Raw genomic sequence first — 16422 nt, 5'->3', positions numbered from 1 at the left:
CTTAGAATGTCTATTAAAAAATCGGAGATGCAAGAAAAGGATTTACATATATCAGATATTGGTACATTGTAATTTCCTCTTACTGCTTGGCAATCAGTAGTAAAAATCAATTTTATTTAGATTAAGCCATGATCTACTTAATAATTTTTAATTATTACATTGATTTTTTCAGTTTAGTGAGCTTCTGGTCCACTTCATTAGATCAAGTAGGTTTGACAATTTGTTCAACCATGTCATATTCAACTATAAATGGTGACTTTGATGTTGTCTATATCCATATTCAGAATCCAAAAATAAGAAGGTGAGTTTTTTATTTGACTCGTAAAGGTAAGGTACCAAAGATTTAAAAATAAAATACAATAGTAACCGAAACTCTAAAAACTGGAATTTTGATATCCATGGATACATCAATAGAATCATATTTTTATGCTGATTTCAAATATATAAGTGATTTCAACTCATTAAATTTAGTTTGCTCGTTTTGAGTTTGCTTCGATTATTTCCTACAAGTTGAGTTAGAATGAAAATATTCGCAAGTTTTTTTTTTATTTATTTACTTATTTAATTATGTAAAAGATCAAAAGTCTGTCTCATCCTTAACCCCTTACTCTTTATTGTGAAGTTTAAGTTATAATGAAAATCAAGAATTTAGCATATTTTAAGTTTAAAATGAAAAGTATTCATATGAAAGAAAATAAAATTGGGAAGACATAGGGGGTTTGCTCGTTTTGAGTTTGCTTCGATTATTTCCTGCAAGTTAAGTTAGAATGAAAATATTCCCAAGTTTTTTTTTTATTTATTTATTTATTTAATTATGTAAAAGATCACGAGATATACACCGATATGAATCAACATATAAGTGTAGAACATGTAAAAAATACACTTTACTTTGTGGTTTTCATCATGATAGATTAGATATTTTTATATAAATTAAAGAAAATCAATACGTTCTTGCATTTGACTCTTTGAGTCTTTAGAATTTTAAAAAGGTCATAGAGTAACCCTCCGACTCACCCCCCCCCCAACTATCAAACAACAGTCCCCCTTAACACGTACGTATTCTCAACTAAACCATAATTTCTGTAAACATTGGGCCTAGTTCATAACTTCAATGACAAATTCCACCATGGACAGATCCTTCCACGTAACCCTCCGATTACCCACTCCCAACTACCAGACAAAATTCCCCCTAAAAGCTTTTGTATACTCCAATAACTAATACTTTATGTAAACATTGGGCCAAGTTCATTGCATTTAAACCTTTGAGTATTGAGAATATTAGAAAGGTCATAGAGTAACCCTCCGACTCACCCACCCCCAACTATCAGACAAAATTCACCCTTAAAACTTCTGTATACTCCAATAACCAATAATTTATGTAAACATTGGGCCAAGTTCATAACTTCAATGAAAAATTCCTCCATGGAAAGATCCTTCCACGTAACCCTCCGATTACCCACTCCCAACTACCAGACAAAATTCCCCCTTAAAACTTCTGTATACTCCAATAACTAATACTTTATGTAAACATTGGGCCAAGTTCATTGCATTTGAACCTTTGAGTATTGAGAATATTAGAAAGGTCATAGAGTAACCCTCCGACTCACCCACCCCCAACTTTCAGACAAAATTCCCCCTTAAATCTTCTGTATACTCCCAGAACCAATACTTTATGTCAACATTGGGCCAAGTTCATAACTTCAATGAAAAATTCCTCCATGGAAAGATCCTCCCACGTAACCCTCCGATTCACCCACTCCCAACTATACTTTATGTAAACATTGGTCAAAGTTCATAACTTCAATTAATTATTCCAACATTGAAATATCATCCCCACGTAACCCTCCGAGTCACCCACTCCCAACTAACAGACGAAATTCCTCCTAGAAGCTTTTGTATTCTCCAATAACTAATACTTTATGTAAACATAGGGCCAAGTTCATAGCATTTGAACCTTTGAGTATTGAGAATATTAGAAAGGTCATAGAGTAACCCTCCGACTCAGCCACCCCCACCTAGCAGACAAAGTTCCCCCTTAAATCTTCCGTCTACTCCAATAACAAATAATTTATGTAAACATTGGGCCAAGTTCATAACTTCAATTAAAAATTCCTCCATGGAAAGATCCTCCCCACGTAACCCTCAGATTCAGCCACCCACATCGCTCAGACAACCGTCCTCATTAACACGTCTGTATTCTAAAAGTACCTATCCTACCTGTAAAACTTGGACCAAGTTCATAACATGCAGACCTTCGCCAGCGGGGGTGTGAGGGCCTATGTTATCTTAACAGAAACATTGATTGTATTTTTTTCGACCATGCTGAACTGAGCTTATTCTTTGTATTGTTGATGCAAGCACCCCATTCTTTAATTACCCGTGAGACATTCTTAACCATCGCAATACCTTTACGCAAGTATCTTTTCGCAAAAAAAATTCGCAACTATTCCTTTTATTCAAATCCTAATCACCAATCAAGTTATACTCGTTCCTCTTGGCAAAGAGTGTAATGACATGTTTACCTACCAGAAAAACCGGAAGGAACGTTAAGTCCAACTCTCTCACAACCAACTTCAAACTAAAAAGACTCTAATTTTTGTACTCTAGAAAATATACGCTGGTCTGCTATAGAAAAAAGAAAAAAATACCATTGATTTAGAAACAGTTTTATTGAACATAATTACAATTATAATATTCAATGATTCATTTTGTTCTAATAAATATATTTCGATAGGACATCTAATGCTGACCGAAGTTTATTTATATGGAGAATATTTACTTTTCCAGCAAATCACAGTTGCTCCTCCTGCTTAAATTTGCTTAATGATATCACATATCTAACATACATAATGTCCCATTCAAGACACAGTCTACAGCCAGCAGTTATTTCCATAGCCACATTTGGCACTCGTATATCGTTGATGCTGTTGCTGTCAGTTCCATCATTAATCTACAATAATTTACATTAAACGAACATTTTTTTTTTCTCCACTAATATATTTAAAAATAAAACAAATTATATTTTACTCAAATTACATAAATACTATTAATTGTACGTAAAAATATTCATTATATTAAAATAATCCTAACCAATCAAGCTATACAATGTCCTATTGATAAACATTGTAATGACCTGCAAACTTAACATAAGAAAACCTGTTTGTACGGGGGCCCCGGAGAATTCAAAAGATGGTTACTACTCTCAATCAAATACCCCCAGTGTAAAATTTCGCCTGGAAATTTACCACCCCGGAAATTTCTCCCTATGGAAATCCACTCCAAGCACAAAATCCTCCACCCGAAAAATTCCTGTACACTTCCCAATAACAAATACGTAAACAATGGGCAAATTTTATAACATACAAGCCTCTCCCCACGAACTGTGAGAGGTCATGTTACCCATAAAGCCATAGTTATTGGATTTTTCGACCATTCGGAACAAAATAACTATCTCAAAATTTTTATCAGACAGATTTTGGCAAAATTGGGCATGGCAGGGGGGCTAGTTACCCTCCAATCTTTTTGGTCACTTAAAAAGATCAGTAGAGCTTTTAATATCCGTTTGAATGCATCCTCTTCCGATCTTCTAGATCTATTTCGATACGATCACCCTTGGACAAAAAAAAAACAAATAAACACCCATCTGTGATCTTTCTTCTGCCAAAAAATGCAAAATTCCACGTTTTTGTATATAGGAGCCTGAAACTTGTACATAGGATTCTCTAGTGCGCTGAATCTGCTGGTGTGATTTTCATTAAGATTTCTTGAGCTTTAGGGGGTGTTTTCCCCCTTTTTTGAAAATCAGGCAAATTTTCTCAGGCCCATCACTTTTGATGGGTAACACTAAACTTGATGAATCTTGTATATTTCCAATCAGCATAATAAGCTAATTCTTTTTATGTACCAATTGATATCAAAATTCCATTTTAGAGTTTCGTTTACTATTGAGCCAAGCCGCTCCTTACTTACACTTCGTTACCACGAACTGTTTGAAACCTCTCTTTACCTGGATTGACTTTCATTACTCTTGAGGATCATTTTAATTTCATGTCGGCCTTTATGATAAGAAAGGAATAACCTGGTGAAAGTTTGAAATTTCTTCACGGTATTATAAAGATTGTTTGTTGAAAAGACACAAGTTTGTTTTTAATCAATTATTAAAGGGACGAATATGTACATTTACACAAGTGTATTCATAATTAATCAACGGGCAAGACCATTTTATTCACTTTTAAGGAAATTGGAGGAAAGATGAGACGAAAAACGATGGCGATTTTTTTGAAAATGACGATCACAAGCTACAAGGGGGAAACTTAGCATTTAAATTGAAAAAAAACATATTAGGGAAAAACAACAGGGTGAAGGGGGGAAACGTCCTCAAAACTTCAAAGAATCTTAATGAAGATTGTACCATAAGATTTAGCGTATCAGAAAACTTAGGTCTACTGGAGAGCCTACTGTAGAAAACCTGCTGTGGAAGTTTCAAGCTCCCAAAATGTGGAATTTTGTACTGTGTCCCAGAAGAAAGATCACAGATGTGTGTTTGTTTGTTGTTTTTTTGTGTTTTCTCGTTTTCCCCAGGGTGGGGGTATTGCACCAAATCAACGGTCCTAGAAGATCAGGAGAGGGTTCATTCGAACGAAAATTAAAAGTTCTAGGGCCATTATTAAGTTACCAAAAAAATTGGATGGCGACTAGCTCCCCCCCCCTCTTCTCTCCCACGTCCCGATTTCCCCAAGATCAGCAGATTGAATTTTTGAGAAGACTATTTTGTTCAGTATAGTCTAAAGGAGCAATAACTATGTCTCTGGAGATGATAAGACTCCAACAGTCCCTTGGGAAAAAGCTGTAATTAATGAAATTTGCCCGTTGTTTACAAATAACATTTATTATTGGGAAGCATAAATACATTTTTCGAACAGAGAATTCTTCATGGAGACTTTTTCATGGGGAAGGGAATTTCTGGGAGGGGGTGAACTTTCTGAGAGAAATCATGGAGGGGAGAAATTTGCCAAAATTCGTGTACGATATTTTTTTTTACCTGTCTTACCTTCTCTGGGGTGACTCAGTTTTTCATGTGGAGATATTCGAGAGAAATTGTCCAGGATAATTTTTTAGCGGGGTTAGAACTGTATTTAAGATTTTTCCGAAGGGGTTCTTCCATGGGGGAATTTACCGCGGGAGAAACTTAACATTGGGGGAGGTGGGGTTCCATGGAGGGTAATCTCTGGCATGATTTTAAAAAATAATCAGAAATCAAATAAAATACGAGCTTTTTTCGAATGAAAGTCGGCTAAGGAGAATTTTCCAGGCCTAATTGTCCGCAAATTTTCCAGAGGAATTTTCAGTGAAGATAGAATTGTCTGGGGGGAATTTACTATGGGAGAGGATTTTACGCCGGAGGGACTTTCGATGGAGAAGTTTTTCGTGGGGGGATTTTTCGTGGAGGGGGTAAGCGAGTTTCTGGATATTATTTGAAAAATGATCAAAAATCAAATAAAAAACACATTTTACCAACTGAAAGCAAGGAGCAACATTAAACTTCAAACGAACAGAATTATTCTGTATATAAGGGGGCTGATTCTTCCTCAGCCCTCGCTCTTTACGCTAAAGTCTTAAAGCTCTTTAAAAATACTTATCATTCAAAATCAACGGCCCTTGGGTTTGAGTAGTTTTTCCTAAAGAATCAGGACAAAAAGAAAACTTTAGCGTAAAGAACAAGGGTTGAGGAAGGAACTGGCCCCCTCATATACAGAGTAATTTTTTCTCGTTTTAAGTTTTAATGCTGCTCCTTACTTTCAGTTGAAAAAATTTGTTTGTTTACTTAATTTCTTACTGTTTTTCTAATCATGCCAAGGAATTCCCTTTCCTTTCCCTGTTTAAAATTTTTTTCGTGAAAATTCCCCTGAAACTTTCCTCCCCGGTGAAAATTCTCTCCCTTGAAAATCCCCCTTCCCTCCTCATGGAAAATTACCCCAAAAATTTCCGTATATTTTCCAATAACAAATACTATGTGTCAGCAATATGGGCAAATTGCCTTACCAACAGCCTTTTCCCTAGGGACTATGGAGGGTCTTGTCTTTTATTGGACCTTTAAACTATGCTGAATTAAATGATTTTTAAAATTTTGATTGGATATCTTTGGGGAAAAAACAGGCGTGGGAGGGAAACTATGCGCCCTCCAATTTTTTGGTCATGACACTATAACTTTTGAACTCCGTTTGAATGAGCTCCCTCCCGATCTTCTATGACCATTGGCTCAGTACCATCACCCCTGGGAAAACAAATAAACACGCATCCGTGATTTTTCTTCTGACAAAGAATACAAAATTCCATATTTTTGTGTATAGGAGCATGAAACCTCTACAGTAGGGTTCTCTAATATGTTGGATTTGATGGTGTGGTTTTTGTTAAGGCTAGTTGACTTTTTGAGGGTGTTTGCCCCCTTTCTCGATAATCAGACACACTTTTTTCAAGCTCTTAGTTCTTAGTATTAAACTTAATGAACTTTATATATTTGGAATCCGCACAAAAAGCAAATTCTTTCGGTGAATCTATTATTATTAAAATTCCGTTTCTTTAGAGTTTCGGATGCTATTGGACCGAGTCACTCCTTATTTACTGTTTGTTACCACGAACTGTCTGATTAAATAAAAGAACAAGTTTTTTTTAACTGAAGATAAGGAGCTACATCAAAACTTAAAACGAAATGAAATTATTACATATTTGAGGGGGGTTCCCCCGTCCTCAGTACCCCGCTCTTTACGCTAAAGACTTTTAACAGTTTTAATAAAGCTTCTTCACAAAAACACAAAACATGAAAACAAGCGCTTTACTGAAAACACAAAAAAAGATAGTTTTGATACAGCAAAATCCCTATCAATCCCTTTTAGGATCAATCCCTTTTATTAACAATTCATTTTTGGATTGTTGCTTTATTTATTTTTTTACGTTTAATTTGGTATAACTTCTGCACAATGGCTCAGTTCAATGACTGGCTATCGTTTTGGTTCTGAAAAGGACATGTCATGATTAGTTGGTACACAAGTTCGAAGTGAAGCCATCTTGATACCATTAGGACTATATACTAGCTTTAGAATTTGTATCAAAGATTAAAATTCACTGTTGTATAGAGAGAAATAATCGGATTTCCGAAGTTCATAGTATGTCTTATTTGATCTTTATTTCAAGTAATACTAAAGCATAGTTCTTACAATTTAAGACCGTATACTACTCACTATTGGTATTACAGCTGGCGAGACCAAAATGCTACCTGATAAATCAATCCAATATTTCTGTATGCTGTTCAATTACTTCGCGGTGATTAAAAAAATATTTAATTCCACGTTATCTTTTTAAGATAATTTTAATTGTATACTGAAAGTTACTGATGTCACCTGATGTAAGACTATGAAAAGCTTTATATACTAGTTTGTTGCTGTGAGGCTGCATACTCATTTTTGACTCCTAGTTCAACATTCTTGTTTTTTATACTTGACTTTTGTGTTTTCAGTAAAGCGCTAGTTTTTTTATAATCCTAAAAGCATAGGGAAACACTATTAGTTGGTTTATTTGTGTTAGTTTTATTGATATATATTAGATAGGCTGTGAAGTAATCATTTTTGTCCGTTTTAAGTTTCAACTTCGCTCTTTGCTTCCCTCAGAAAAACTTTGCTTTTTTAAATTAATGTTCTAACTAAACAACCCTTGTGTTGCAGGAGTTCCTCTCAAAGAAGAGCAAGGCATTGAGAAGGGAACAGCCTTTCTTATATACTTAGTAGTTTCTGTTCGTTTTAAGTTTTATTGTTGATCCTTACTTTCAGTTGAAAAAATACTTGTCTTTCTTAATTTTGTTTCTGATCCTTTTTTAAACAATTCCGGAAAAACTGGCTCCTCCTCCTCCAAGAAAAATTTCCACGCTCCATGGAAAATTTCTCCCACATAACCTCCCACCTTCTTCCGCCAGGGAAATTCCAGCCAGACATTTCCATCCTCGCTGAAAATTCCCCCTAGAAATTTTCTTGCGGCCGTTTCCGGCTGAAAAATTTTTCTTAGCATACTTCCATTTGAAAAAGATTATAATTTCTGAATAATTTTTAAAATTATGCCGGAAATTCCCCCTCTTGGGAAAATTGTTCCTGGAAGTCTCCCCAAGACTTCTCTCTCTTTACGCTAAAAACTTTTTAACGGTTTTAAAAAAGCTTCTTATTCTAACTAAACGGTCCTTGTGTTTCAGGAGTTCCTCTCGAAGAATTGGGACAAAAATTCAAACTTTAGCATAAAGAGCAAAGCATTTAGGAGGGGCCACCCCCTCATATACGTAGTAGTTTCTGTTTGTTTTAAGTTTAATGTTGTTCCTTACTTTCAGTTGAAAAAATACTTGTTTTTCTTAATTTTATTTCTGATCGTTTTTAAACAGTTCCGGGAAAACTGACTCTTCGTCCTTCGTGAAAAATTTCCCCACATAACCCCCCACTCCCTTCTGTCAGGGAAATTCCACCCGGACATTTCCATCCTCGCTGAAAATTCCCCCTATAAATTTCCTTTTGGCAGTTTCCGCACAAATTTTTTCTTAGCACACTTTCATTTGAAAAAGACTTTAATTTCTGATTGATTTTTAAAATCATACTGGAAATCCCCCCTCTCGGGAAAATTATTCCTGGAAGCGGAAAGTTGTTCCCGCAGAAAGTTGCTCCATGGAGAATTTCTCCCGCGGAAAATTCCTCAAGGAGAATTTCTCCCGTCAGAAAACCCTTCCACACAGAAAATTCTCCCAATGGAAAATTTCTCCACAACAGAAAATTTACCCCCTCCCCCAAAAATTTCTGTATACTTCTCAATAACAAATGCTACACGTAAACAGTGGGTAAATTCCATAACTTACAGACCTTTCTCCAAGGGCTGAGGGGGTCATGTTATCCCCATAGGCATAGCTATTGTACCTTTCAACTATGTCGGACAAAATGGCTATATCAAAATATTGATTGGACGAGTCTGGGGAAAAGGGAGCGTGGGGGGAGGCTAGTGGCACTCTAATTTTTTGATATTATTTAAAATGGCACTAGAGCTTTAAATTTCCGGTAAAATATGCTCTTATTTTTTTAGAATTTTTTTCATTTTATATGATCACCCCTGGGAAGAACAAAAAAAATAGACAAACAAACACTCATCCGTGATCTTTTTTCTGCCAAAAAAAAAAAAAGAATTCCACATTTTTCCAGATGGGAGTTTGAAACAACTACAGTAGCATTCTCTGGTACGCTGAATCTGATAGTGCGATTTTCAGTAAGATTCCTTGACCTTTCAGAGATGTTTTCCCCCTTTTTCGATAATCAGGCAATTTTATATATATATATATATATATATATATATATATATATATATATATATATATATATATATATATATATATATATATATATAAGCAAGATTTGCAGACTCCAAACAATCCATCGAGGACCAAGGGTTGGGTTGGCATTTTCAGCAAAAGTTTTTTAGTGAGATGGGGTAAGAGGACTTAAAATTTTATGTTTGAATAAAGGGGCAAGATACTTTTCTTTTATCTTTCCAAATGAGCCAACGTTACGTTTTTTCTTTTTCCTGTTTTTCGACAAGTTTATTTATTAGTTCAGTAATAACTCGAGCATATAATTTGGTGTAGTTTTAAATGGATTGCAATTTATACCTACCATTTCAAAGCTTCTTATGAACGTCCTTAACTCTTTTTCTTTTTCTTCTATAGTTCCATAAAGCTGTTTCATTTGGTTTAGCAATTCAAACTTTTCCGCTTTCAGTCTCTTTCTATCAGCTTTCAAAACTAAAATAAAAAACAGAAAGTGCTGTAAAACTTCAATAAATGGTATTGCTTTTAAGAGATTTTAGCAAAAGGCAATAGAACCACAATAACAAAAAAATAATAAGATTGCTTGTTCAGTCATGCTTTCAACAATACCACTTCTTTTTTCAATTCAGCTTATTTATCAAAGTAATCGATTAAAAAGAGAATGTCTTTTTGTTTATAGCAGCCTACTAGCCTACTATAAGTCACTATAATAATTGTTTTATTATTATTACCATAGGCATGAGTTGAAAGAAAAAAGAAAAATGTCAATTAGCTAGCGCAAATCACTGTTGGTGCATGAAGTGTACGCCTTGAAAGAAAGCATTAAGTAAGTTTTTTAATCATTATATTAATAAATTAATTTTATCTTAAGTTTCTAGATAATTATTTTAATTAGATAACTAATTATTTGAGTTTTTTAATCAACAATTATCCTATTTAATAATTTATAAACCAAATTAGTAAGACATCTAAACTTAGTATTTTAATTAACAAGTTTTATTTAATAAGCTTTATTAAATAGATGCTTTTTTGAAACATTCGATTTCTAAATTCCCATTTTAATTACTAATTTCTTGGGAGCTTTGACTAGAGAGAAGTGTTTTCTTTCTTATTTACTGTATTGTGCTGTGACGATCCAAAATTGTTGGAAAAATGGAAAACTTTAATGAAAATATTACGAATTACATAGAAAATTAATCTAGGGAGCATGAGAGCTGAGTAGGCCTGACCCTCAAATCGTGTGTTAGCACCTGTCTTTACTGTTCCTGTCCGTGCTGTGTGTCAGAAACATAAGAGCTAGTACGAAACTCGCTAAGTTTATAAATAATTCAACATGTTTTTTGGAATAAATATTTCACACAACTAGCGTGAATTTCCAGGAAAAGGACCTCTTGGACTATTGAACAAAACATTCAGAGCAATGCAATTTTTTTCTTCTTTATCTATAACAATCAATTTTTTAATTTAGCTAGTAATAATAAGTTAAATAGCAATAAAGAGGATTAACTTGAACGTAAACCATTGCAATAAGAGACTGGAGAGGATGAACAAACTCTTTCCAGATGAAAATTTTTATTCAGAAAAATTATGACAGGTTAGAAAACACTTAAATTACCAATTTAGTTTCAATAATTAATTCATTGATATTCGGCTGTCTTGGAATAAATGCTGCTACTTGTAATGACAGCTCATCACAGCATTAAGTGCCTGGCCATCAGCTGCAAACTCTCTCCCTCCACCTCAATTTCTTCATAGCTTTGCTCTTTACTTCCTCCCGCAAAGTTCCTTTTTCCTTGAAATCCTTTCTCATAACCTTTTCCCGTTCAGTTCAAGAATGTCCTGCTTCTAGTTTAGTTGCAAATAGATTACGAAAAGTACGACCCCTTTTTTTTGTGGAATTAAATAAAAAAAAACAAGTTTTTTAAACTGAAAGTAAGGAGCGACATTAAAACTTGAAACGAACAGAAGTTATTCCGTATATGAAAAGGCTGTCCCCTCCTCAACGCCTCGCTCTTTACGGTAAAGTTTTTTATTGTTTAAAAAAATAAAGTTGTGGGACAGAGTCAAACTTTACTTAGCATAAAGAGCGAGGCGTCGAGGAGGGGACGGCCCCTTTCATATACGGAATAATTTCTGTTCGTTTTAAGTTTTAATGTCGCTCCTTACTTTCAGTTTAAAAAACTTGTTTTTTTTTATTTAATTTCTGATCGTCTTTTTGTTAATGCAGCTTTTATTTTGGCTCACCGTCATTGAATAAGTAAACAAAATTTTTATAAAAATTTTACTTTTCTTTTGCTAAATGGCTGTCTCTAAATTTGGTTCTGACGTGATTTACAAATTAACTTACCTAACGAACTTCTATATTCGTATATATTTTCTTCTTGGCAAAAAAATACAAAGTTGCAGATTTTTGCAGATATGAGCTTGAAACCTATGTAATAGAGTTTTCTAATACGCTGAATCTGACGGTGTGATTTTCATTAAAATTCTTTCACTTGTAGGGGATGTTTACCCCCTCTTTAAAAAATCAGGTAAATTTTCTCAGGAGCGTAGCCTTTGATGAGTAATACTAAACTTAATAAAATTTATATATTTAGAATCATCATTATAAGCCCGTTCTTTCGATACATTTATTGACACCAAAATCCCGTTTTTAAAAGTTTCGATTACTATTGAACCGTATCGCTTGTTTTTTTTTATTGTTTTTTTTTTATTACGTATATGTTATTACGTCGAAATTTCTTGACGTGGCAGTATCTTATTGTTATTGCTTCTGGTAGCCTCTTTCCGACCCTTAGCAATTTGTTCTACAGCCTCCGTTTCATATCTTTTTATTTCACACTCTAATGCTTCCTCTGCTACCCTCCCTTTCCTCTTATTCTTTCAAGATCTGTCACTCCGCAACTTCTTAAACAAGCCCCTTCCCCCTTGGACTAAGCTTAAAACGTTTTCGTTAATATTCTTTGCTGGATTTTAACTCTTCTCCCAAAGACATCTTTTTATGCCTCGCAATCAGTTTTCCAAAAATTATTCCGTCTATCCTCTACATTGCCAAATTCTCAACTTTCCAATTTCCATACCCATCGATTCTTCGAATGTTCTTCTCAAATTCTCCTTCCGATATATATCGACATCATATTTATTTAGGTATATATATATATATATATATATATATATATATATATATATATATATATATATATATATATATATATATATATATATATATATATATATATATATATATATATATATATATATATATATATATATATATATATATATATATATATATATATATATATATATATATATATATATATATATGAATGGTTCTATCTGCTCATTCAGTGAATCAGCGATTCGTTTTCTTCTCTCTTTCTTCTTTAAGTAAATAAATAAATAACAATTTTTTTAATAAATAGATAATATATGTATATATATATATATATATATATATATATATATATATATATATATATATATATATATATATATATATATATATATATATATACATACATATATATATATATATATATGTATATATATATATATATATATATATATATATTATTTATTTAAAAAATTTTCTTATTTATTTATTTATTTACTTAAAAAAGAAAAAAGAAGACACAAAAAAACGAATCACTGATTCACTGAATGAGCAGATGGAACCATTCTATATATATATATATATATATATATATATATATATATATATATATATATATATATATATATATATATATATATATATATATATATATATATATATATATATATATATATATATATATATATATATATATATATATATATATATATATATATATATATATATATATATATATATATATATATATATATATATATATATATATATATATATATATATATATATATATATATTATTTTAAAAAATAAAGCTGTGAGACAGAGTCAAACTTTAGCGTAAAGAGCGAGGCGTTGAGAAGGGGACATCACCTTTCATATACGGAACAATTTCTGTTCGTTTTAAGTTTTAATGTCGCTCTTTACTTTCAGTTAAAACTGTTTTTTTTAGTTCATTTCTGAAAGTTTTTGAATTAATGCAGCTTTGATTTTGGCTCACCGTACATGAATAATTAAAACGAAATTTGTATATTAATTTTCCTTTTTTTTTGGCTAAATGGCTTTATCGAAATTTTGTTCTGACTTAACTTACGAATTAACTTACCTAACGAAGTTCTATATTCGTATGTTTTTATTACGTATATTAGGAAAATCGCTCCCTAGTCAATACCTCGCTCTTTACGCTAAAGTTCGAATTTTGTACAACTCACGATCCTCTGAACGACAATGGTTATTTTATTGGATTATATAGCACTCTTTAAAGTACTAAAAACAACTTCAGCGTAAAGAGCAAGCTATAGACAAGGCGGCGAACCCCCCGATGTACGAAAACGTGTACGTTCGTTTTGAGTTTCAATGTTGCTCTTTACTTTTAGTTGAAAAAACTTGACTTTTTAATTTAATTTTTGATCGTTTTTTAAATAATGATAGGAAATCTGGTGCTCCCTTGATGGAAATGTCCCTTGCCCCAAGGAAATATCCTCCATGGAAAGATCCTCTCCCATAACCCCTACTCCGACCCCGATCCCCCACTAGAAAGAAATTCCTCCTGATAACACCTGTATAAAAAATTCTTCCTGAAAATGTCTGTATACTTCCCAATAACCAATACTATATGTAAACAATGGGCAAAGCTTATAACTTGCAGCCCTTCCCCCGGGAATTGTGGGGGATTAAGTCATCCTCGAAAACATATTTATTAGATTCCTGACCATGTTGAACAATATACCTTTATCAATATTTTGATTAGATGATTTTGATAGAACAATTAGCGTGGGAGGGGGCAATTCGGCCATCCTATTTTTTGGTCTAGTAAAAAGGGCACTGAAATTTTCAATTTACGATCAAATAGGCTCATCACATTATAGAACCGCTGGATCGATACGATCACCCTTGGGAAAAATAATAATAATAAAAAAATAAACACGCATTCAAGGTCTTTCTTCTGGCAAAAATTACAAAATTCTACATTTTTAATCATAGGAGCTTGAAACCTCAATAATAGGGTTCTCTGATACGCTGAATCTGATGATATGATTTTCATTAGAGTTCTATGACTTTTAGGGGTTGTTTCCCCCTTTTTCAAAAATAAGGTAAATTTTCTCAGGCTCGTACACTTTTATGGTTAAGACTAAACTTAATAAAACTTATATATTTGAAATCAGCATAAAAATCCCATTCTTTTGATGTATCTATATCAAATTTCCGTATTTTTGGGTTTCGGTTACTATTGAGCCGGGTCATTCTTTACTTACAGTTCATTACCACGAACTGTTTGATACCAGACAAATAAATTAAAGTAATTAGTGCTATGTATGAGCATAAAACTGCTGTGGTTAAGGTAGTAAATGAGGTCAGTAGATGGAATTAAGTTAGGAGTTAAACAGGGTTGTGTTCTATCCCCATTTAAATGAGTCATTTTGAAAGACTGCCTTAAGGAGCACAAGAAAGGCTATGGAAGAACACGGAATCAAATTTTGGAAGGAAGACTTTCCTGGACTTAGATAATGCTGATGATTTAAGTATCTTATATAAAAGTATGAGCAAAATGATTAATTTTTAGAGGTTTTGCAAGTTCAGGATGTTAGAATAGGTTTGAACATTCATCTTAAGAAGACTAAGTCGCTAAGGCTATGAATAAATGAAGATGAAAAGATGACATAAGGTAACGAAAAGATCGATCAAGTGAACAGCTTAAGAATAGGAAGATAAATATTCGAACCCAGATTAGAATTTTGGAGGCTACAATGATGACAAGTGGTCAAATATTGTTCTGAAGCATTGGCGATCTGATAAACGAAGGAGGATTTGCTAGATGTTTTCCAGAGAAATTGCCTACAGACTGTTTGGGTACCAGACTGACTGACAGTATTTCAAACATTTGGATGTACGAGAAATTTGGTTCAATCCCGCTTTCTTGGGCTATAGTGAGAGAAAAGTTGAGATGGCTAGGGCAGGTTCAATAGATGAAGGATGATACATTGCCAAAGCTTCTCCTTTTTGGCCAACCGTCTATAGATAAACGGAAAGCAGGTCGTTCTCGGTTGGGGTGGGAGGATTTGTAAGGAATGATTTAAGGGAAATGGGAACTTCCTGGGTGGATGTAAAGAGGGATGCTTTGAATAGATTGGAATGGAGGAGCAGTGGGCGTAGCTGTGTTGGCCTCAGGCGGCTTGGTGCTTCGGTGAGTTGTTAGTAGTAGAAATAATAGCAAACAAAAAGGCCGTTGATTTGTAATAAAAAGTATTTTTAAAGCATCAGAAAACTTTAGCGTAAAGAGTGGGGGGCTGAGGAGGACGTAGTCCCTTGCCAAATAGGATATATTATATATTCTTTTTAAGTTTTAATGTCTGTTTTTACTTTCATTTGAACAAGCTTGTTTTGTTATATTTAATATACCTGCTAAAGCATCCCTAGCGTTCCGTAAGTCAGTTTCTAAGCCTTTGATGATGTGAACCGAATCCTCAGAGATTTTGGAATGTTGTACTTGAGGCTGAGACTGTTTTTTTGCATCATCTGTTTCTTTCATTAAACTGTTAAAGTCTCTCCTCATTCTAGACATTTCCTCGTAAATGCTGTTGTCTTCTTTCTTGATATGTTCTAGTTCTGAAATGCAACAAAAATATAAAAAACTTAAAATATATTATAAATGGACACACCAAACCGAGCAATATCAATCATAAATATTGAAGACGTTTCTTAGTAGCATTTCATAAAAGTCAGTGCAACAGCCACGGAAAAACTATAACTGCAAAAATAGCTAGCCTACACTAGTAGTAAGAGTATATAAGATTTCAACCATACATTCACGCCTACAAGAAGCTCAAAAGTGTAATAGATATGAACCATACATGGAAAACCCACGCCTTTGACACTATATTTAGACATGGACATTTTAAAAAGCTGGCACGCTATAATGCATGTTATGAAACAATAGTCAAGGTTCTATTGCACAAGAAATTTCA

The 16422-nt window shown here is 33.3% G+C and overlaps 1 protein-coding gene across 4 annotated transcripts in view; it reads right to left on the bottom strand.

Annotated features, from left to right (window-relative positions):
- Liprin-gamma (liprin protein kazrin) overlaps positions 1–16422 on the bottom strand; it is a 212433-nt gene that overhangs the window by 124834 nt on the left and 71177 nt on the right. For all 4 annotated transcript variants that reach the window (XM_089107912.1, XM_089107906.1, XM_089107920.1 and 1 more), the window contains exons 3-4: positions 15857–16063; positions 9690–9817 (exon numbers count right to left, since the gene is read on the bottom strand). In XM_089107912.1, the coding sequence (XP_088964038.1) occupies positions 9690–9817; positions 15857–16063 (335 nt within the window). The remainder of the gene's footprint in view (positions 1–9689; positions 9818–15856; positions 16064–16422) is intronic.

Source organism: Artemia sp. Qi Xiang Cuo, chromosome 1 (assembly GCF_049724085.1).
Source record: "Artemia sp. Qi Xiang Cuo chromosome 1, ASM4972408v1, whole genome shotgun sequence".
Classification (NCBI taxonomy): Eukaryota; Metazoa; Arthropoda; class Branchiopoda; order Anostraca; family Artemiidae; genus Artemia; species Artemia sp. Qi Xiang Cuo.
This window is presented reverse-complemented; position numbering and strand designations above follow the sequence as displayed.